The 22,319-nt window shown below is 44.8% G+C and overlaps 1 protein-coding gene across 1 annotated transcript in view; it reads left to right on the forward strand.

Annotated features, from left to right (window-relative positions):
* The window catches only part of LARS2 (leucyl-tRNA synthetase 2, mitochondrial), a 147,113-nt gene that overhangs the window by 57,825 nt on the left and 66,969 nt on the right, over positions 1-22,319 (forward strand). Inside the window, exon 7 of the mRNA XM_043442179.1 lies at positions 9,325-9,468. Within this exon, the coding sequence (XP_043298114.1) occupies positions 9,325-9,468 (144 nt within the window). The remainder of the gene's footprint in view (positions 1-9,324; positions 9,469-22,319) is intronic.

The raw sequence follows: 22,319 nt of genomic DNA on the forward strand, positions 1-22,319 counted from the left end.
CTCAACAAGTGGTGGGTTCTTAAAGGTCAGTTGCAATGTTGAATCTAAATATCACTGAGCTTTTTGCACCCTTGTTATATTAAGATGTTTTGGTCTATTTTACCCTTTGAATGAATGTTTTACCCTTGTGTTATGATTATTATGAATATAGTTTTGACCTGCCAACCCCTTGTAGTGGTCTCTGGGACTCCAGAGGTTTATGAACCACACTGAGAACCTCTGTACAAAGTATACAATCCCTAACCCACTCTCATCTTTAAGCTGAGGATATTGGTTGTTTAAAATACAGTGTTGTTAACCTTTTTTTTTAAGTATTCAGTCCCCATTAACATTTGGGATACATTGAAAGTGAGAACTTTGTGGAGTCAAGTCATACTAATCTTTAACCACTGTAGACCCTCTTGGGTCAGTTTAATTTCTTTAACACACTGTAGCTGTTCCTATGCCCAGAAGCTGGTTAGGTGAGGAGTGGTGAGAGAGGGAAGTACCTGTCCGAGGTGCTGACTTCAACAGACCTTGTTGTTGTTGTGTTGGACATATCATTGTGTTGTTAAAGAATAATTTTTAATCTTTTTTTTTTTTTAAAGAATAATTTTTAAAAGTTAGAAACACGACTCCCATACAAATATAAAATGAACATGTGTCAAAGATTTTATTCAGCTCACTCATTAACAAGAGAACCAGCTGTATGTTAAGACTGGTTCAAATGAGATTTCAAGGAAGGACGATTTATAGAGTCCAAGGCATGTGAAATGTATTTGCTGATAGAATCAAAACTGCTTAGTGACCTACAAGGCATAAACCTAGTTTTGGGGAGGCTTTTCTGTGAATCAGAAGTCATTTGCATTGTCATTGCCCGAGAGTCATTTGTGTTACTCTCAGACAAAAAGCTTTTGTGTTGCTCTGCGTTGTCTGTAAGTTAACCCCTTCTTTGGCACCCTAGCAGAGTTGTATTGGGTTGGCCAAAGCATTCATTCATGTTTTTCCATACCATCTTATGGAAAAACCCAAGTGAATTTTTTGGCCAACCCAATAAAATGATAGTGAAGAGGGAATCAGACAAAGGTAAACATCCCTAGAAAATCAGGGGGATGTGGCTCTGCTAGCCAATTCCAGCTTGCCTTGAAGAAGCAACCCCTTTCCCTGTTTTTGAGTTTGGAATAATTTTTCTTAATAGCATTATTCAATATTCAGAAGCAAAAGGGTCGGAAGGAAATTGGTGGGAAAATCATCAGCTTCCCACTCTCATCAGCAGATTCGGTGCTAACCGAGCAGCCTGGCAGACTCCTTCCCAGAAGAGCCCAGAATGATCAGAATCATTCGCCAGACGGGTTCCCGTCTGGAATCACCCATGGGTCCCGGCAGAGGGATTATGAGATAACAAGCCACATTGTGTATCCCAAGTGATAGCAGGAAGGACAGACAGAAATCAAAGTTACTAGCACATGAAAAAGCCACAGCTAAGCAGAGGACATCCTGCAGGTAAAACAGATATAACTGCTCTTTAGAGTGTAAGCAGTGGTACACGGCATCAGTTAGATTAGCCAGTGTTAACTCTCCTCAGTTGCTTCGTTACTCTTTATACGGATGGGATATGAAAGAGCTGACACGTTAATATAGCAGTGTAAACAGTTCTTGCACAGAGCCCTTGGCTGTGTGATAGCCCTTTATGAGACACTTGATTTTTTGTGTGTGTTGTATAGTTAAGCTGACTCTGAATATACTGAATATTTACTGTAATATTCCTTCATAGGACACTTGCTTCGATCTTTGTTAGTGCTGCTTCGGTTCTAAGTACATCAAACCCAAGTAGGAAGCTTAACCCCTTCAATATTGGGTTGGAGCCAAAGCCAGTCATAAGCACCGCCTCAGGAGCTGAGTAACTTTTCTAAACATGGAAGGGGTTCCAGGAGGTCCCCCACTGCATGAGCACCACCGTGCTCCTGGGTCCGGATATCTCTCTTCTCCCCAGTTGTTTCCGAGTCAGTGTGACACACACGCACACCCCTCTAATTGCGCACCCCTGGGAATTCGGTCCAGTCTTCCCTCTGACTCCTTCTCTCATGGAAACAGCCTATATTCCTTTCCTGATGCTGCTGCTGTAACAAATTACCACAAACTGGGTCGCTTAGAACAACACAGATTCATTGTTTCACAGTTCCTGCGGTCAGAAGTCCATGAAATAGGTCTCACTGGGATACAAATCAAGATGTTGTCAGAGCTGCCTTCTTTCTGAAGGCACTAGAGGAAAATCTCTTTCTTGCCTTGTCCAGCTTCTGGAGGCTGCTCCCATCCTTGACTTTGGACCCCTCTCCATCCTCAAAACCAGAGCATCTTGAAATCTCTCTGACTGTGCTTCCATCGTCATATCTTCTCAGACTCAGACTCTGACTCTTTTGCCTTCTTTCTCCTATAAGAGCTTTTTTTCATTACTTTGGGCCCATCTGGTTAATCCAGGTTAATCCCCCCATCTCCAAATCCTTCATTAATCGTATATCTTCAAAGATCCCTTTGCCATGTAGGTAACACACTCACCGGTTGCAAGTGACACGGGCATCCAGGTTCTGGGTGACGTAGGACACAGACATCTTTGGGGTGCGCTTGTTCTGCCTACCACAAGCCTCTTCTCCCCGCCTCAGAGGGTCATTATGAGGGTTAAACTGGTGAATGCTTGTGGGGAGGCTGGGATGGTGCCTGGCACAGAGTACGTCCTTAATAAGTGCCCATCTGTGCATGCCTGTAGTTACCTAGGGTGATTATGATATTTAAATTGGAAAAACAAAAAGTTAAAAAATCCTGAAGCTTCTTGGCTCATTCTGAGGCAACCTGCACATGGAAAGGTATTACAGAAAAACAGTGTAGATTGTTTCATGGGTATTCATTTAGAAAGACAGTGTTTTTATTGCTGGATGTTAATTTAAATTTTTTTGGTGTGTTCTTTTAAGTCACTAAATGACATGATCTTAAAAAAAAATCATAAAAAGAATGTAAACATGCACACTTGGTACATTGTTTGAAGACCAGAGTTATCTCTAATCCAAGGTATTTTTCCCCAGGTAGATTTCCTTTTATTGGATAGCCATTTTCAAATTGGCTTTAAAACATGAAGCATACCAATACACTTAGGTTTCTATTCTTGGGGTTTATTTCAATATATAAGCTTTTGAAGTTAGCATAAGCAAGTTAATTTGATTAAAAAAAAATTTCATATAGCATACTTTGTAAAGCATATTTGGCAAAAAAGTTCACATATTAATACTTTTCCTCTAGTGGCATTGTCATAACCTGTTTTTTTTTTTTTTAAATAAAGATAGCCTTAATCCTTAGATTCAGTTCCACTACAAGTATAAATGGACATTTAGGGAGAGTATTTTAGCAGAGCATTACAAAGCAGAGCTGGAGTCTAACTTTTGTTCTTTTTTTTTTATGAATAATAAAATGAACACACGTTTATTGATCAGCCGGCTTTACACAGTAGAACTTTGTTCCTATCTTATTCTACAAAGAAATTCAGTCCTTTCTTGCCCACATAAAAATCATATGGAGATCTAATTTTACTCCTAACAGAAGTTCCTTTAACAAAGGCCAATTTCTTCTGATTTTACCTTTACTTGTAGCCCATTCATAAGCTTCAGAAGGTAGAGGCTATGGCATCTTTCCTAAGTTTCCATTCCAGTTTTCATCTCTCTTCTGAGAAAAATCGAGTAGTGTTTAAACTGTACTTTCTTCCAGACTGTAATCCTTAGTGTAAATTATAATGGATTGTAATTCTTATTAATGCTAAAATATAAATTTGTTGACTGGAAAAAAAAAACATAATTCTCAACTTTTAGGTTCTGCTTTTTTTTTTTTTCAGCTAACTCTTGTTCTTAACAATCACTGTCCGTCAAAATGGTTATTTCCATTGCAGAAGCGAATCTGTTCTTGCTCTCATGGAACAAAAATATTTTCAGCCAAAAATATGATTATAGAGACTTCTTCTTGGGAGAACATTAAATATCACCTCTCTGGTTAAAAGAACAAAAATTCCGTGGATGTAGCTAGTAGAGAGAATAATGCCGTGTTCTACTTGGACGTTCTAGGGAACTGTGGAGCGCCACTTAATCTGTGAATTTGTCTTTGACTCTTGATTTCAGCAGCACCTGCTGCTAGTGCTAATTCACCAGCCTGAGCTACTTGAAGAAGCGTGGTGAACGAACAGGCAGCCTCACCCAGTCTGCCCCCTGGTGGCTCTGGAAGGTAGTGCAAGCAACAAGCGGCGGCCTTGGGAACTTTCCACCCCCCCACCCCCCTCCCCATTCTGGACCGAGTCCAAAGTCAGGCCCATTCTGGATGGAATAGAGCAAAATCGATTTTGAGAATTAGATCCTTTAATGAGATCTATGTGGTGTTCCTTAATTAAGTGAGGTTTTGTCAAGAAAAAAGCTAATAGTCCTTGAGAAAATCAATACCCTAAAGCATATCTCGCCAGCCTTTGGAAGCTGAAGCTGCATGGCAGGATACTCAGAAAAGGTCTCCAGTCACACGGAAGGAGAGCTCGAGGAGAAAGAAGCCAGGGAAATGATGGAGAGCAGCCCGAGCCTGAAGAGTGGTGCTGTGGCCAGGCAGGAGCCAAAAGCATGCTGATGGAGGAGGTACTCCCTTTGGGACTGGCAGCCGGTGAAGAGGGTGAGGGCCAGGGAGGCAGGCGGAGAGAGGATCCAGAGGAAGGAGAGGATGAGATGAGAAAGGACGAGCTTTGACACAGGAGGCCTGCTGGGGCGGTAGGCACCAGGGCAGCTGTGTCGCAGAGAAGAGGGCAGATAAACTCAAAATCAGGCTGATTCAACGCTATACATCACCATATTTAAAACAGACAGCTAGTGGGAAGTTGTTGTATGGTAGGGAGCTCAGCCCAGTGCTCTGTGACAACCTAGAGGGGTAGGACAGGAGCGGGGTGAGAAGGAGGTTCGAGGGGGGGGGACACGTGTGTACTTATGGCCGATTCACGTTGTCGAATGGCAGAAACCAGCGTAACACTGTAAAGCGGTTATCCTCCAATTAAAACTAAATTTAAAAAAAATCAGAATGAAACGGCCTTGAGAATCCCCAGTGGACCCCATGGTCTCCCAAGACTCCAAGAGCCCAACAGCCAAGAAGGGGAGGGGAAGGGAGCGACAATGATTTAAAGTTGCCTGGGAAATACAGAGATAGGCTGTATTTTGCTCATAAGACTAGTTGACTGTAAGGAGCATGGAGTTAGCCTTGGAGGTGATAGAGATCATAATTAACCTGGGTAGTGACCACAGTCAATGAAGTTGTCCATAAACTGTATTCTGTGGAGCATAACTGTGCTTGCTTAAAAATCAGGGCATCCTACAAAGGAAACTATAAGTAAGGTGAAAAGACAGCCCTCAGATTGGGAGAAAATAATAGCAAATGAAGAAACAGACAAAGGATTAATCTCAAAAATATACAAGCAACTCCTGCAGCTCAATTCCAGAAAAATAAATGACCCAATCAAAAAATGGGCCAAAGAACTAAACAGACATTTCTCCAAAGAAGACATACAGATGGCTAACAAACACATGAAAAGATGCTCAACATCACTCATTATTAGAGAAATGCAAATCAAAACCACAATGAGGTACCATTACACGCCAGTCAGGATGGCTGCTATCCAAAAGTCTACAAGCAATAAATGCTGGAGAGGGTGTGGAGAAAAGGGAACCCTCTTACACTGTTGGTGGGAATGCAAACTAGTACAGCCGCTCTGGAAAACAGTGTGGAGATTTCTTAAAAAACTGGAAATAGAACTGCCATATGACCCAGCAATCCCACTTCTGGGCATACACACTGAGGAAACCAGATCTGAAAGAGACACGTGCACCCCAATGTTCATCGCAGCACTGTTTATAATAGCCAGGACATGGAAGCAACCTAGATGCCCATCAGCAGATGAATGGGTAAGGAAGCTGTGGTACATATACACCATGGAATATTACTCAGCCGTTAAAAAGAATTCATTTGAATCAGTTCTAATGAGATGGATGAAACTGGAGCCCATTATACAGAGTGAAGTAAGCCAGAAAGATAAAGAACATTACAGCATACTAACACATATATATGGAATTTAGAAAGATGGTAACGATAACCCTATATGCAAAACAGAAAAAGAGACACAGAAATACAGAACAGACTTTTGAACTCTGTGGGAGAATGTGAGGGTGGGATATTTCAAAAGAACAGCATGTATACTATCTATGGTGAAACAGATCACCAGCCCAGGTGGGATGCATGAGACAAGTGCTCGGGCCTGGTGCACTGGGAAGACCCAGAGGAATCGGGTGGAGAGGGAGGTGGGAGGGGGGATCGGGATGGGGAATACGTGTAAATCTATGGCCGATTCATATCAATGTATGACAAAAAAATAAATAAATAAAAATTTAAAAAAAAAAAAATCAGGGCATCCATCAAAGTAAGTGTTCAAAATGTGAAAACCCAGGAATGCCAGGTGAAAGAAGACAGACTATGGCTTAAAGGGAAGCTATAGGTTAGAGACTATTACGTAAGAGAGGAGACCCAGAGAAAGAGATTTGGAAGTCAACTCCAGACCTTCAAGAGGCCATGGGTGCTGTACACCCTGGACCCTATAGGCCCTGGATTTTGACCACCTATGGGTTTACCACCTGCGGAAAGGCCAAGACTGAACTCTGTAACTCTGTGCTTGAGATGGATCACGGTCCTGAGAAGAAACGAGACTGAGTACTTACAAGAATGCATCTTTTTTATATTATTATTATTTGGCTGCAGCAGATCTTAATTGAGGTATGTGGGATCTAGTTTCCTGACCAGAGACTGAACCCAGGCCCCCGCTGCATTGGGAGCACAGACTCTTAGCCACTAGACCACCAGGGATGTCCCTTTGATTTGAATGCATCTTTGATTGGAAACTTTATTTCCTTTTGTATTTTTCCTCTCTCCCATCAAGACTTTCACTGGGGAAAAATTGCTTTTGTGTTTTGCTTCTGTTTGTCTTTCATTTGACAGCAGGGTTTTGTTATAACGTGTAAACCTCTTAGGAACACACGTCCCTCATTGCATTTTGTAACTTGGAGTCTGAGAGCTGCCAGGCTGTGTGGGAAATGTCGATGAGAAAATCAAGTCCTGTCCTGTTCTTGCAATCCCCAGGGTTGAGTGTTTGCTTCTTCGTGTCACCCGAGGTGTGCAGTGGGGGCAGGAGGCAGAGGTGAAGGCATACAGGGCTTTTGTTCTCCTTTCATACTTTGTGCTGTTTCACTGGTGCATTAGTTTTGGGTTTGGGGGGCAGAGGGCTCTTGAAGGAGCTGGCCTTGTTACTGAACAGCACTGGGCCCTCTCTTTATATCTTTTAAGTGGTATCCTTCCCCTCACCCCTAATACGGGCAATGGTAGTAGATAAGTAAGCCACCCGTGGCTTGTTCACCTCAAGGCTTTAGGTCTGCAGCCATTTGTCCTATATTTTATCTCTCTCTGTCTATGGATTCAAGGATTGGGGGGACTGTAGAAAGAGGGGAGAAAAATCACTCTGTGCATGTCTCTCCCACTCCTAGTCTATGCTTTACAGGTTTAAAATTTCCAGTGGGTATATTACTTTTTGGTTGTAAAATCACAACCCATAGAAATTAGCCTCTCGTCCACTCCTCCTTTTTCTGTAATTTTTAGATAAGTCTTTGGATCAGTCGGGGTCCCAGCAGAAGAAAAGGGGGCCTCCCTGACAGCAGTCACTGAAGAAAATGGAATGAAAAGACGGATTCTGTGCAGAGTTCGGGGAAGCCCACCACGGGTGGGCCAGCACCTGGCACTAGGACCAGAAGGAAGCCTTTGCCCACCTCGGGGGCAGGGGTGACATAGGGGAGCCATTCCTGGAACTGGGGGAGCGGCAGCTGGAGCAGTGGAGGGGCCAGTCCGTGACCCACGGGAGAAGGAGCCGGGGGCCTCTCACTGGTGGAACCCAGTCAGAGGGCAAGGGTCCAGGTTAATGTGGGCACAGGGGACAGCTTCCACCACGGAACATGGTGGAAAGAGGATTAGAGGGGCAAATGGGCAATATTCAGCACAACGTCTTATTAGAATCGTTTATTAAAATTTTAAAACACAATATATATGTTTTACTGCCCCAACAGGTCTCTGTATTCATTGCCCTATTTGTACTAAGTAGTACCTAAATGTCATAAACGAGTGAATGCCGGGGACTTCTCCGGTGGTCCCAATGCTGGGGGCCTGGGTTGTATCCCTGGTCAGGGACCTAGATCCTGCATGCCACAACTAAAGATCCTGCATGCCGCAACGATCCAACATGTGGCAACTAAGAGCTGGCACAGCCAAATAAAGAAATAAATAGAAACAAATGCTTTTTTAAAAGGAGTGAATATAAATGGCAGGGTATTTTAAATGAAACTAAAAATGAATTAGAACTCTATAGAGAGAAACTGCATCGTGGTTAAGACTATAGGTTCTATCAGACAAAGAAATCTATGGAGAAAGATCTCAGACTATTGTTACCTTTTGGGGGGCAGATGTTGATTGGGAGAAGGCAGACAGACTTTTCTGGGGTGCTGGGAATGCTCTGTGTCTTGATGAGCAGTGGTGGAAATAGATGGAGCTGTACACGTGAGATTTATTCACAGTGCTCTGTGTGTTGTACCGTAATTTAAACAGAAATTTAAAAAAAATCACAAAAATGCTTACAGTTACAGTTTGAGTTCCTACCCTGCTATCTATGTTACTTACTGACTGTGTGACCTCAGGCACGTTATTTAATCTCCCTGTTCCTTAATTTCCTCCTATGCAACATGAGGATAGTAATATTCTTGCCTCAAAAGGTTGTCCCAAGGATTATAAGAGCCAACCTTAGGGAAGCCTCTGATACAGCATCTGGCACATGGTAATCACTCAGGAAGTACTGGCTATTTCTGTTAAGATAAACCTATTTTTTTCCCTAAAATAACCCAATTCTGCTAAGTTCTGGGTATCATTTTTTTCTTCTTTTCTTCTGTTTACTAAAATTTCCAATCTGCAAGTCCATCCTTTTATACAAGCAGATTCTGAACTTGAGTTAGTCACATGCATACAGCCTCCCTTCCCAGGCCTGTGCTGATGAGGTGAAAGCACTGAGGCGGTTCACATTCTCTCTTTTCAGCTTACTGGTGGCTTCCTTGCCAAACGATGCTCCAAGGAGATGCCCGTAAGTCTCAGAGCAGAGATACTGCCTTTGTAGACCCTCTCACTTGTGAGGGACCTCCATGTGATTCCTATTCAGTATACTCACCAGATTGCATCATTTTGTTTCATGAATTATAACAGGCCTTGGTTAACTGGGACCCGGTGGACCAAACAGTGCTTGCCAATGAGCAGGTGGATGAACATGGCTGTTCATGGCGTTCTGGAGCAAAGGTGGAGCAGAAGTACCTCAGACAGTGGTTTATTAAGACAACTGCTTATGCAAAGGTGAGTGTCAGCCTGGAGGCGCCCCAATAAGGCTTACGTTTGAGCAGGTCTTCTGAATGTCAGCCTCACTGTTGGAGGTGAACTCTAGTTAGGGCTGTTAGAGCCATGGGTGTGCAGACAGGAAGCACGTGGACCTCAGGGTCACTCACATAGAGCTTGATGGATTTGGGTCCTTCAGTTGGAAATCAAGAATAGCACCTGGAGGTCACTGTAGGCCACTGTTTGCTGACCTTTCAACAAATCACTGTACTGCTCTAAAGGCCAAAAAACATTCATCTTTATCTGTGGCTGTATCAGCAATAAAACTAGAAAGGAAAAAAATATTTTCATCTGTGTAGTTCTAGTAAGACCTGCAGAAAGACAGAATGACATTTCTGAGGGTCCAGAGGAGAGCATCTAAAGGAGTGAGGAGATGGCAGTCTTCATGCGGGAAGGCCAGGGTGCGAGTGAGCCAAGGCAGGAAGCAAAGCTTTGGGCTCTAACTCTTGTTGTGTCTCTGATTAATAGTGTAAACCAGTGTGGGCCCCGAAGTTCAGTTTCCTCATCAGTAGAAGGAGAGGGTGCGACCAAGTGATCTTTAAGCTGCCTCTGGCTCTTTATGTTTTCGGAAATTCAAGGCAAAACCAACCATTGAAAGGTGGGGCTTGCTTACTAAATCACCAATAGCCTGGGTAAAATAGCTTATTAAGAGTATGCCAGAACCACTCTGTGCAAGGTATTCTTTGAGCCTACCACGTTTCAGGATATGGAATTGATCGATCACTTCCTGAAATTCCAGAGAAAAGTGATTAGAACAAATCAAGGGGGGCATTTCCTGTGGCAATTTGATAATCTCTGTATTAGCATAAGACTGGAAGTCAGCAGGATCTGAAAAGCTACAGACATCATGCAGAGTTACTGATGGTATGTCATGGTAGTTCTTACTTTATGGTAACCACCATACGTAGGATGGTTGTACCTTTCCATCATAGCCCATGGGTTGCTACATCACAGATAGGGTACTGGACTGAAGTGGACTTTGGGTCAGATCCAATTCTGTCATTTTTATATTGCAAAATAAGCACAAGGTATAAATAACCTCTGATCACTACAAAACTTTGCTGAATTAGAACTATAGTACTCCAATTCACCAGACCAGTGCCATATGGTTATATGACCTCTAGTTCTCTCACTCAAAAGACATGTCTTAAATGAAAATGTTCCCCATTTTAATTTATCCAGAATGTAGCATATGGTTTTGGAGAACTACTCGTTAGAACTTGCTAACATAATGCCTTGCTCCTTTCAAGCACGCTGGTAGTATTGAGAGGCTGAATAGAAGCAAGCTGGGGACACAGCTTTCTGTAACAGCCCAGGCAGTGGGGCCCCCACCTGCTGGCAGTTGGGGAGACTGCATCACCAGGAGGCGTGCCAGGTCACCCCAGGGACCTGTCAGATGACTCTGATAGGCATTGGTGGGAAGGCCACCTAGTTAGCTCTTCTGTTTGACCTCTGCCTCTAATTGGAAATGTAATAACCTGAGTGGCATTATTCTTTAAATTGTCAGCTGTGAATTTTCAACTGTTCAGCAGAAGTGGTTAGTTACCATGGTGACTTGCCTGCTTCTTGATGAACTCCAGGGAAGAATTAACTGCAAAAGCTGACATTAGAAGTCAACACTTGGTTTGCCCTGAAAATCAGAAGAAGGGGTGGCGTGGGAGTGGTTAAGGGTGAGCAGATATCTGTGTTCACTGCACATCCTTGACTGAGGGCTACATGTGCACAAAGCAAGACTTCATAAGGCCTAATAGAAAATGATTGCTATGGGATTAAGAGGAGAACAGAGCTATCAGGGGGCTACACAGTGCTCTGAGACTTGGAGTTACAGTTCAGCTGAAAGTATGCAGTTGAGACCCCAGGAAGGCTATATATTACAAATGTGCATGACTCTTTAGGACCAAGGACAAAATCAAAGTAGACTCACCTTAATTAAAAATAAGCCTGACAGTTTCAAAAGTAACTTTCAGAACAAAACTCAACACCTTAAAAGGGAAACAGCATAGTTCAGACTCGCTGAAAGGTTGGTTTCATCTGAAGTGTCCAACATGTAGTAAAAAATTACAAGATTTGCAAAGAACCAGGAAATTGTGATCCATGATAAAGGGGGGAAAGGGAGTCAGCACAAGAGAGATACATCCTGAGATAAAGGAAAAGATGGTAATAAGGAGTGAGCAGGTGAGTGGACAGGGGAATCTCTGGACAGAAATGGAAACATTTTTTTAAAAATGGAAATCTAGAACATAAAAGTATAACATCTGAAATAGAAAATTATTGTTTGAGCTGTAGAGGGATGCGTAAGGGTTAAATAAGCCATGAAGCTGTAAGGGAACCCCTGTCACTCCATATAGGGAACAAAACAAGTGGTAGTTCTAAAACAGAAATGTGTATGACACATTTAAGAAACTGAAATAATGACGGTATAGCTGAAACTAAGAGAGCCAAGAGGAGAAACTCAAGGTAGGACTGGAAAACCTGAAGAAATGGTTAGGAGCCAGATCAGGCAGTGCCTTAAGAAATCCGTACTTTATCATGGGAGTCCTGAGAAACCATTAAAGGATTCTAAGGAAAGGAGTAACATGATCAGATTTGTGTTTTTATAAATTCACCGTGGAAAGAGCAAGTGAGGATGCAGAGAGACCAGCTAGGAGGTTATTGCAGCGTTCCAGGCACGCATAACTTAGATGGTAGTGGGAATAAATGGGTAGGTTAGTAAAATATTCATATGGCAAAGCCTAAGAACTTGGTGATATTGAATGCTATTGAAATTGCGTGTAGGAGATGATGTCAAAAGCCCCTGACCTGGACACAAAGTGAATGATAAAGCTACTCACTGGGATAGGGAGTCCTGGAAGAGACACAGTCCTGACCCTTTTGAGTTTGCAGTGACAATGAATCATTTGAGTAGAGATGTAGAAATAAATGATTCTTGGATAAATGGGTCTAAAACTTCAAAGAAGATCAAGTGAGACAGGACACCTACTTTAAAACCTGGTATGACAGCAATAGTGTTGAATTAGTGATGAGGTCTTGCTATATAGACAAGGATGAGATATTGAGTCAGTAATGCTTTCAGCTGCAAGTAGCTGAAAATCCAAGTTATGGCAACTTAATAAATGGGAGATTCCTTCCCAAAGAAGAAGTCCCAGTTGCTGGGACCAAACTAGGATAGGCCTCTATCCTATCCTATCCTGCCAAATGAGTTGGCATTTCCATGGTCCTCATCAGCCATTCCTTCCTGCCTGTCACCTCATGGTTGCAAGATAGCTGCTGCAGATCAGACATCATGTTTCCATTCAAGACAGAAAGAAGCAAAAGAGGCACTGTGAGTAACAAGAAAGCAAGCACTTTCCCACAAACGCGCAGCCAAATTCCACTGATGTTCTGCTACCCCTGTTGTATCATGTGGCTACACCCAGGTTCAAGGAAGGCTAGGAAAGCAGACTTGAGCTTTTTAGCTTCTGTAGTCAAGATGGTTGGGGGAAGGGATTGGGGAATGGGTGTGTGTCCGGCAGTCATCTTTAGAGCTCCATGTGTACTTCTGATTGTGCAGCCTCTGTGATGTACAGCTGGTGGCCTGCTTGGGAGCATGGCTGGAGGAACCCTCTTTTCATTCTCTTAACTTCCAAATTAGAAAGATGATGCCTGATGTGAAAATTAAGGGCACCCTGAAATATAAACAAATCTTTTATCGAGGCTGTTCTGTGATGTATTTGATGTTTCTCCATGTATCCCCCACCCAGTCCTCCCCAGGATTGTTTGCTTTATGGAACATTAAAAGTGATTTCAGCTACTTGTTCTGTGAAAAAAGAAAGCTGGCAGTAGGAGTATCTGAGGAGCATGAATTAGTCCTGGCAGAAACGTGTGGGAGGATTGACGTGGGCTGCACCGTGAGGTGGGAGCAAGGGGAGGGGGGCAGATTGGAGACGTACGTACAGGAAGCAAAGGGGGTTCAGAGCCTGGTGGAACGAGCGCTTCGGTTCCTGACAGCAGGGTAACAATTGGAAGGCGAGACAGATGGAGAGACGGCTTCCCATTTGACCTTTCCTGATGGGTTTGTGGTTTTAACTTCTGCGCTGCCTCCTGTAGCCCCAGAGGCTTCCTCCCCGCAGGTCCTCAGACAAGACGCCGGGACACTGTGCCTGGCTCCTCTTCGGCATTAAAATGGACATAATCATGCCCTGAAGATGCGCAGTCAACGCCCGCACCTAATTGGTGTTGATGTTCTCTTAAGTTTCCAGAAGTTACCTGGCAACTGCTTAAATGTGAACCAAGTCTGATCACCTCCCGCTTCCTGCCTGCTTGCCCCCGATCTGATCCCAGGCTTTTCCTTGCACCATCTTATTGAACATTCACATTATTCTTTGGAGGGTGGGTACCACCTGTTATCCCATTTTACTGAAGGGGAAACTGAGGCTCACACTGGTCGTAAAGTAACAGCACTGGGATTCCAGTCCAGGTGCTTATGTTCTTCACCAGCAGTCTGTACCACTTCTCAGGTAATCTGAATTCATTCTTTCTCTCCCAGATGTTATTGAGTGCCTTGCCTAGGTGCTAAGAATACAGGTGAGAAAAGCTGAGGTCCCTGCTTCTTGGGCTTCGCAGGTGGCTCTGTGATAAAGAATCTGCCTGCCAGTGCCAGAGACGCGGGTTCAATCCCAGGCTCGGGGAGATGCCCCGGAGAAGGCAAGACCACCCACTCCAGTATTCTTGCCTAAAAAATCCCATTGTCAGAGCAGCCTGGCAGGCTGCAGTCCATGGGGTCACAAAGCATCGGAGACGACTGAACGACTTAGCACACACCGCTCTTTGGGAACTCAAGGACTAGCAAAGGGGACCTTCGCAGACATGAGAGGTCTCAGCCCTTGGGATCACCGTCACACTGCAGGAGAGCACCTAGCCCAGTGGTCGGGGGAGGTACCGCCAGATGGTGATGAAGGCTGGGACGTGCAGGATGTCTGTACGGGAGTGTTTTGTTGCCTTCCAGACGTGCAGGAAGCTTCACACTTCACGTCTTTCCAAGTAGAGCTCCTTCTGGCAAGAAGGAGACGGGCAGCACCGAGCCCTCAGGGAAGCAGGGAGAATGGGCGGGAATAAGCCAGCCCTTCCCTGCCCGCTCTGGGCCTCTCATCTTGGCTTCACACCGCACTTGGGGGTCAAGTAGAGACAGCTTCCCCAGAACCTCCTGGTCTTGTCGGCCCCTGCAAAGAGGGAAACTCGGGTTGGAGTGGTGTGGAGATGAGGGAGGGGAGCAAGGCTATGACAGGAGCTGTCTGTGGGGGCTGTGGAGGAGGAGGTTGGAGCAGAAAGGCTGCCCCTGAGGAGCAGTGGTACATGGGTCTAGGCCCCTGGTGTCCCTGGTTCCTTAAGAGTCCCCAGTGCTCTGGATTAGGGACCTTCCGGTACCCTTGTTCTGATCCTGAGGCCTGGAGTTCCCCGAGAAAGCATTTGCCCATCTCCTGGAAAGGGAGCTGTTGCCTGGCTCTCTGCTCCTGCCCTCAGGTCCTCTCCCAGCCCCAGAACAGAGACTCAGGTCCACAGGTGGTGCCTGGAAATGCCTCCTCGGAAGCACGTGCTGTCACGAGACTTTGCAGAGGGATTGGTCCGTGGGCTTTGGCCCCTCGGCCCCACCCTGCCGCCCAGAAAGATCCTTGGCCCCGATGTCGCCTCCTCTGTGTGCAGCCTGGGCCTTCACATGGTGGGCACGTGCACTGAGGAGGTGTGGGCTGAGGAGGGAAAGTTTCTGAGCAGCCAGAGGAGCAAGTGAGAACCATTTCACAAGCTGTCAGCTTCTCTGCAGGGCTGTTTCGATAAAAAGCCGCGAGGACACAGGCCAGGGCCAGAGTTAACGACTCTAATGCTGAGGTTTATGTACTGTGAGGGGCAGGGTTAAGCCCAGTAGCTTGAAAGCCATTACTGCGATCACCCCCGTTATGCTCCGCTGTGGCCAGTCAGGGCTGAGAGTGGCCTCTTTCCTCCCTGCTTGGAAGAAACAGTTGATCAGCGCCTGCGCAGTAGGGGCCGTCGAACCCAGACCCCCCCTGCACCCGTGCTCAGAGCAGCCTCGGAGCTGGCTTCCTGCCGGAGTGCCCCTGCAGGCCACGGCTTTCACTTGTTTTGGAAACAGCAGACTCTGCTCCCATCCCAGGATCTGGTTTTGACTCCCTGTCTCACAAAGCTAATTAATGGTTAAATTCTGCTCCTTCTTACATAATATCTCATACTTTCTCCTGTTCTCCGTTTCACCTCCTCTCCGGGATCTTTTCTCTCCTACACCATGAGCTGAACTCTGCTCTTCTTCACCTTCCATCCTAGCCTCTCAGCCCTCCTCAGGGTGATCATCCTCTGGTGCCAAGGGGCACAGGGAGGTCCTTCTGGGGTGAGGATGGGAGCAGACGGGTGGGAGGGGGACAGAGGCAAAGGGAAAGAGAAGGATTTGAGGCTGACTGTGCCCCAGCACTTTGCCGGGGAGCGGGAGGCTGCCTGGGGTGAATCAGGAGACTTGTCACCACCCCCTCCCCACCCACAGCCCCAGCCAAGGGACCAGGCTTCTTAATACCAGCTGGGGCTGACGGCGGACCTGCTGGGAGGCCTCTGGCCGACTCTTAGCAGGCCTTAGGGATCACTTCTACCTGGAAGAGCTCATCAGAGTTGGTGCAGGGCTGAGTTCCAGCTCCGGATTCAGAAACCACTGTATTTCATGATGAAATAGGCAGATTTCCTCTCCGCTAGACATAGTGCCTGCCTGCTGCCTTGGGAGTGTCCCTCACCATGAGATCAGGTCCAGGGCCACCTCATTTCCTACCCCTGAGTTCTTGCCGGCACTGTGTCCCTCCCATCAGGGAACTACTGAAGACAGCCCTGCCTGCACACCCACTCCTGTGTGAGGATGAACTAGAACTTCTGAAGGAAGGAAGCGCGCAGTCTCCAGCGTGGCACACATGCTCTGCAAGCAGGAAGGCTTCCTTTATTATTTTTGTTTCAGAGATAGGAGGAATGATTTGTTGTTGTTGTTGTTGTTTAGTAGCTCATTCATGTCTCACTCTTTGCAGCCCCGTGGACTGCAGCATGCCAGGCTTCCCTGTCCTTTACCATCTCCTGGAGCTTGCTCAAACTCATGTCCATTGAGTTGGTGATGCCATCTAACCATCTCCTCCTCTGTCATCCTCTTCTCCTCCTGCCTTTAGTCTTTCCCAGCATCAGGGTCTTTTCTAATGAGTCGGCTCTTCGAATCAGTTGGCCACGTATTGGAGCTTCAGCTTCAACATCAGTCCTTCCAATGAATATTCAGTGTTGATTTCCTTTAGGATTGATTGGTTTGATTTCCATGCAGTCCACGGGACTCTCAAGAGTCTTCTCCAACACCGCAATTCAAAAGCATCAATTCTTCAGTGCTCAGCCTTCTTCATGGTCCAACTCTCACATCCAACATGACTACTAGAAAAACCATAGCTTTGACTAGACAGACCTTTGGTGACAAAGTAATGTCTCTGCTTTTTAATATGCTGTCTAGGTTTGTCTAGGAATGATTACTAGGGAAAAATGGGACAGATACCTTAATAATGTATTTCTTATTGTATGCTGACAATGAAATAAATTATAAATTTGATTAGAAAAAAATGAAGACAAAGTAAACATTACATCTTGCTCTTCAACTTCCCTGGGAGCCTTCCTGAACCACCTGGCCAGGTCCTTTTGGAACATAAAGGTGTCCTTCGTTCTCGAGGTGATAGCTTGGACTCATAGGAAGAGGAAAGACATAGAGTAGCACCTTGTTGGGGGCCATCCCTGGAGGGCTAGTGGGTGTCACCAGTGAACCCTTTTAGCTTAGGGAGTCATTGGAATTTTAACACTGGAAGAAAGCCAAGAGAACATTATACAGGCTTCCCCATGTTAGGCCTAGTCTCCCAGGCTTTCTAATCCCGGCCCTGACCTGAAAAACATAAAAGCCAACAAAAACCCCCTCATGCCTCCCTTTACTGCTGCTGGAAATTACAAAATCAATATGATGTCTAAACACAAAGGGATACGGTGTTGCTTCATTTTAAGCAGCTCACATCCTACCCTCCTCCTGCTCCCCAGAGGTGCTGCTGGCCAGACTGAGGAGTCCCAGAAAATTACCACCTGCGCCCACTTCTCATTTGATACCTGGGGCCCCCAAGCCTAGGAAAGCCAGGACCCAGCTCGAGTGTCCCTGGCCCTGGGCGTGTGCTTGGTCTGCCTGCTCTTGAGCACTGATTCCAGAGAAACCGGGCGTCTCCAACAACCACAGGCAGAGAGCAGACAGTCAGAGGGCGGGTGTTGTGGGAAGGCAGCTAACGCGAGTTAGGGAATGTTGCAGGAGGTCCAGAGAGGACACAGATGGCCAGATAACAGGAAGTGCAGTGGGCTGAGGTTTGCTGGTCTGTTCCTGACGGAACTGGCTTCTTGGCCTCAGAGCTGAGCAGTGTCGTGTTTTATGTCATTCTCTACTCCTGCCCCCTTTCCTTACCCCAGGGCTTTCTGAACCCAGCTGCCTGGAGAACAGTGAGACCGAACCAGAGGCTGCCACTGCTGTGAAGGAAGTGACAGTCGTTAGGAGATACCTACATATCCATATTAACGTTGTGCTGTTCTGTTTTTCAAAGTAAGCGTTTTCTTATAGAAAGGGGCCATTTTCCACAGTATCTTTCCATTTCTCTCTATATTTTGCTTACTATTCCAAGGTAACTGACTCTGAGTGTCAGATTTATTCAAAATAGAGAGATTTAATCCTTTCTAGAGCTATAATACGGAGAAAGAAATGACAACCCACTCCAGTATTCTTGCCTAGAGAATCCCGTGGACAGAGGAGCCTGGTGGGCTGCCGTCTGTGGGGGTCGCACAGAATCGGACACGACTGAAGTGGCTTAGCATGCATGCATGCATTGGAGGAGGAAGTGGCAACCCACTCCAGTATTCTTGCCTGGAGAATCCCAGGGACAGAGGAGCCTGGTGGGCTGCCATCTATGGGGCCGCACAGAGTTGGACTTGACTGAAGCAACTTAGCAACAGCAGCAGCAGAACAATAATAAGTTGTGAACACTGGTAAAATGCAAAAACTCTGGTTGTTTAAAAACAGTATATAAACAGCATAATTTTAATTATATGAAACCATATACACAACTACACACACTCATACTGCATTTTATCAGTTCTAACACACGATTGGTTTTAAAGTTTATGCTCCACCTGGAATAAAAAATGCTGTCGATCAAAGACACCATTGATTGTAAGGCCTGTCAGATTTCAGGATTTGTGGGGAAAACATGCATCTCAGAATCAGTGGAAGATGGGATTAATTAGGATGGAAGGATGTAGAGCAAAGATTAAGAGTGATCTCCCTGGATGCTAAAGTTGATTTGGGGTAATGGTTATCTTCTCTCCATCCTTCTCTGTCTTTTCTAAACTTCCCATAATGCTTATTGTTATTTTGAAAATTGTAAAAAATGCAAAGCAGCCTGCTTTGCAATTGTAAAAATGCAAAACAGGGTTAGGTCAGCACTGATCTACACCGAATCTCTAGACCTGAGTGTCTTGGAAGAGGATAATCTTATGTTCCTGCAAGTTTTAAGTTAACAGGCAGACTTGCAGGATGTCCCCTGAGACATCTGTCCCCATTTTGTTTGTCTTGATCAGACCAATAAAAGCTTTTAGCCTTGCTCCCAAGACTCCCCTTTCCTGGAACAAAACCACCTTTTCGGGCAAAGGTAGCCTCATGCCACAGGTTGGGCTGAGTCCCATATTCTGTTTGCAGGATAGTGATTTAATTTCTTCCTCCTCCTGAGGGGTACAGCTGTGTGTGTACTTAGTCACTCAGTGGTGTCCGACTCTTTCTGACCACCCCCCACCCCAGACTGTAGCCCGCCAGACTCCTCTGTCTATGGAATTTTCTAGGCAAGACTACTGGAGTGGGTTACCATTTCCTCCTCCAGAGGATCTTCCCAACCCAGAGATCAAACCTGTGTTTCTTGAGTCTCCTGCATTAGCAGGAGGATTCTTTACCACTGAGCCAACCTGGGAAGCCCAGCCTCTCTTTTGTCCTGTGGAGCCAGGGGAAGTGAAGTGATGTGAGCAGCCTCTGGGAATCAGAAGCTGTGTCATGAGACAGGTGGCTTTGTCCTTGAGAGAGTTTGTTCTCTATCATCTGCACTGTGAGGAGCGTAGTGGTGACCTGCAGTCACCATCTCTTAGAAGTCAGTGGAATTTAAATCATTTTGCTATTGGTTAGCAAATAGCAAAAAAGTGGGCTACTTGAGTCAGAGGAGAACAGAAACATAAAGCAAGGCTGCTGCGTGGCCTGAGCCGGTGCATGAATAGGAGATTGGTCAGTCTGGCTGCACCACGGCATCCTGGTTTCCTTCATCACAGCCTCTCCCACTGAGCGGGCACACAGGACGACCCCTGGCAATGATTCCCAGGGAGCACTTCCTTCTTTCCAGCTGTTCAGAGACTGTGTAACAGCACTTGGTCTCTTCCTCCTTTTCACATGGCTGAGATACACACTGGACATAGACATGGGCTGCTTGATGCCTCTTCCTCTTGCCCCTGCAGTCCCGTGACCTACATCTTGTTGGCAAGTCATACATCATTTTCAGGGTGCCTTTTCTGGTAGCTCAGGGGTAATGAATCTGCCTACAAGTGCAGGAGACCTTGATTCGATCCCCGGGTTGGGAAGATCCCCTGGAGAAGGGAATGGCAACCCACTCCAGTATTCTTGCCTGGAGAATCCCATGAACAAAGGAGCCTGTAGGGACTATAGTCCAGCTTGGACACGACTGAGCAACGAACACATTTACTTTCACATACTTTGCTTAGACCTGATGGTTTCCTTTCTGGGTTAACAATACCTTCACTGGAATTGAGACCCTTGAATAGCACAACTGTATTTGTAAGTGAATGTTTTTCATTGAGATGCTGTAGCAAATGGATTTTGCTAGAAATGCATATTCCATTTAGGTTGAAGGAGGACCATCAGAGGGAGATAAACAAGATAAATGTCATGCCAGAGCTTTTTAATGTATCATCTTCCTGCATAACTTCATGCCAGAGCCAAAGCAGAAGCGCGAGACTTGAAAGCAAAAGAGTTTACTCCTCTAGAATGTTCCAGAGGGAACGTCTAGATTTTTTAAACATCTTACTGGCTTCAGAATTGATTTTTCCTTATTACAACTCAAATATATCCTGTATCTTTCGAGTAACTGCACTGAAATGATTCCAAAGACAAAAAGAATAAAGAAATCTTGGTAACAGTAGTAAGTTTTAGAAAAAATATAGACAAATTATAATTCAAAAATAATTGCTAATCAAATCATACTGATTCAGAAGAAGGCTGAGTGTTAAGCTTTTTTAAACTGTCTGTTTTAATTAAATATCATTAAATCCCATTTCAAATCTGTATCTAGCTCTCATGGTTCTGGTTTCTTAACTTTCCCCTTATGGGCTAATAAACCCACTTGTTTTAAAAGGTCTGTATTTCTCAGTTTTCCTAAACTTTTTGTTGTTGTTGTTGTGTAGTCACTAAATTCTGTCCAACTCTTTGCAATCCCACACATTATAGCCCTCCATGCTTCTCTGTTCCTGGGATTTTCCAAGCAAGAATACTGGAGTGGGTTGCCATTTCCTCCTCCAGGGGGTCTTCCGAACCCAGGGATCGAACTTGCTTCTGCTGCATTGACAGGCAGATTCTTTACAGCTGAGCCACCAGGGAAGCCCAACCTTTTTTTTTTTTTTTTTTTAACAAGGTCTTTAAAATATGTCACATGTTTAAACCATGTCTTCTAGAATTCTTGTTTATGGTTTTGATGTACTTTATTCTTCATGCTTTAGCTCACATCCTGTCTTCTCTTGGGAAGTATGGATTTACTCCTGGCATTATTTCTGCCTCTTTGAAGGAAAAATCAGATTAGTCATGCTATATCTAATCCTCTTCTTATCCCCATCATTGTAGTTTTGATCTTCCTCTTTCTTATTCCTGATTCTTTTTTCTTGTGACTAAAGCCTTTTCAGTTGGGTATGTATTTCAGTGCATCTCCTGGTGGTCCATGCCCTTAAACATGGGCTCATACTGTACAGTGCTTTTTCAGCTTTTGAAAGCATCTTCATTCACGTGCTGTGAAGCAGTAGTGGCTGTCTTTTCAGACTTATCCTAGTGAAATGATTATAAAGCCCCTTGTAAACCATACTACTTCTACATATAGCATACATAGAAGTACTTCTATATATATGCTAAATAATAACCACAGAGAAACTTTACAATTGGACTTCAGCTGAGTATTAAATACAATAATTATTTGTAAAAATTAAATGAGGAGCCCATTCACTGTTCATTTCTAGGTTTTGCATATGGAAGAAGCTGTCTTTTTTTTTTTTTTTTTTAATTTACAGACAGTTGCCTGAAAACTTGAGTATGATGGTCCCAGAATAGTCAGATTTGGATAATTCATTATTTAGGGATCTGATGTTGACTTGGTCAAGTGAGTCATTTTTTCATTAATTAAATGAAGGGAGATGAATAAATGAATGGTTTCCAAGTTGTGCCCAAGCCTGGCAAGTGGATGGAGAGGGGTTAGAGGAGATAGCAGAGAATCTCCTAATGGTTCAGCCTTCAACTCCTAGATCTTGGGGGCCCTCAGATTTTATATGGAAAAGAATTTCATAGCACTTTAATAAAGAGTCTCAAAGCCTGCCATTTTCCCAGGTTTTTGGATTCTGTGAACCAGTAGGGAAAAAAAAAATGTGTTAGTCTGTCAGTCATGTCCAACTCTTTGAAGGCCCAGGGACTGTAGCTCCCAGGC

Source organism: Cervus canadensis, chromosome 22 (genome assembly GCF_019320065.1).
Source record: "Cervus canadensis isolate Bull #8, Minnesota chromosome 22, ASM1932006v1, whole genome shotgun sequence".
Classification (NCBI taxonomy): domain Eukaryota; kingdom Metazoa; phylum Chordata; class Mammalia; order Artiodactyla; family Cervidae; genus Cervus; species Cervus canadensis.